Raw genomic sequence first — 1649 nt, 5'->3', positions numbered from 1 at the left:
TTTTAACTGAAGTGCTTTGCAAGGTATCAAATCTGAGTTTCAGGCTCATCTATTTTAAGCCTTGATATTAATGTCTGTACATCTGGAGTGTAGCTACAGCTGGCACCAAGCATGAAAAGTTCACTTTACCACAAACTCTGAAGACAGTTCCCTTACCACAAATAAGCAAGTAACTAAAATTTGGATTTATGTGTGTACATGCATTCTATTTATGTACAGAACTACATATATATATGCATACATGTATGCATATGTACACACATTCTTGCCTACATTCACACAAAGAAGCAAAAAGAAATACTATAGCAGTTAAACAGAATGTTTTAGAATCGTATCTTTTAGAACATTAACTTACCACAATAGATACCAATTGTTGCATACTGTAAATTTGTCAAGATGCCCACACACTGAACCTACCGCCCACTGCTGCCGCAAACTCCCTACCTGTGTAGCACAAGGCAAGTTTCTTTTTGCTGCATCTCTCGTCATTCCACATGCCCTCATCTTTGCCTCTCTTGATGTAGATCTCTACGCAGTCCTCGTCATTTTGCTTATTGTTCGGCTCACCTGGAGCCCAGTTTTTGGCTTCTTCTGTCAGAGGCTTCTGGGTGCCTACCCAGACCCACACGTTGTTGACCTTTCTGATTCCAATCCAGTAATAACTTGGTGCGTAGCTCATTATGGAGTTCAGGTACTTGATCTCTTCTTTGTTTTGAATTGCAACCAGATGTGTGTACCTTTGCTGACAATAAGTACTGGCCTCATCATAAGTCATGCTTTCCGTGGAGGCGTTGTAAGACCAGGCTCCACTTTCTTTAATGAGAAGCACTAGGGAGGGGAAACATGAAGGCAATGGTAGAGTTTAGTCCTGCTATGGTTTAACTCTGTTAACTGGGCTTTTTATCATTTTATTTTTGGCATACTCCCCACTGTACAGTAGAATAATAAACAGAACAACTAAGCTTCATTGAGTACTTACTATGTGCTACTCAGCACTTTATGAGGCACTTCACATGAACCATGATATTAAATGCTCACAATGCCTCTGAGAAAGAGGTCATTTATGATCAACGCTTTACACATCATTAAACTGAGACACTAAGAGCTAAGATAAATTTCCCTTAGCCCAGGGCAGAACATGTTGCAGGTCGAGGATGCTGCTAAAACATCCTACAACGCACAGGACAGCCCCCAAAAGGAAGGATATTCTAGTCTGATAGATCAATCAATAGTGTGAGAATGAGAAGCCCTGGTCTTACTAATGACACCGACTTACCAAAAGTGACAGCAGAGAGAAACCATGAAGTAATCATGACTTCAGTTCTTTTCACCAAAGGATTAGAGTTGAAATAGTTTTCTAGAGAGAAAAAATACAAAATTAATTATAGAAGGAAATCCTAGGTAGCCAGTTACTCACATCATTCTGCCATGATGTTTAAGGCAGCATCATAAGATTTTAGGTAAAGGATTCCAGTGCCAGAATCTCTATTTATTTAAAAGAAGCTGCGGCTGTCTGGTTAGCTCAGTTGCTTAGAGTGTGGTGCCGATAATGCCATGGTCCAGGGTTCAATCCCTGTGCCAGCCAGCTGCCTAACAAACCAAAGAAAGCAAAAAAAAAAAAAAAAAAAAAAAAAAAAAAAAAAAAAAAA

At 39.5% G+C, this 1649-nt stretch overlaps 1 protein-coding gene across 1 annotated transcript; it reads right to left on the bottom strand.

Annotated features, from left to right (window-relative positions):
• Positions 1–31: 31 nt before the first annotated feature.
• Positions 32–1357, bottom strand: LOC103584585 (E-selectin-like; the record flags this gene model as incomplete). Its single annotated transcript, XM_008565528.1, has 2 exons — positions 32–828; positions 1277–1357. Coding segments are annotated over 2 exons (518 nt in total), but the record flags the coding sequence as incomplete, so codon positions are not given.
• Positions 1358–1649: the final 292 nt, after the last annotated feature.

The sequence above is a fragment of the Galeopterus variegatus genome, unplaced genomic scaffold (assembly GCF_000696425.1).
Source record: "Galeopterus variegatus unplaced genomic scaffold, G_variegatus-3.0.2 Scaffold67151, whole genome shotgun sequence".
In the NCBI taxonomy this organism is placed as follows: Eukaryota; Metazoa; Chordata; class Mammalia; order Dermoptera; family Cynocephalidae; genus Galeopterus; species Galeopterus variegatus.
The sequence above is the reverse complement of the archived record's forward strand: the minus strand, read 5'-3'. Positions and strand labels throughout refer to the sequence as shown.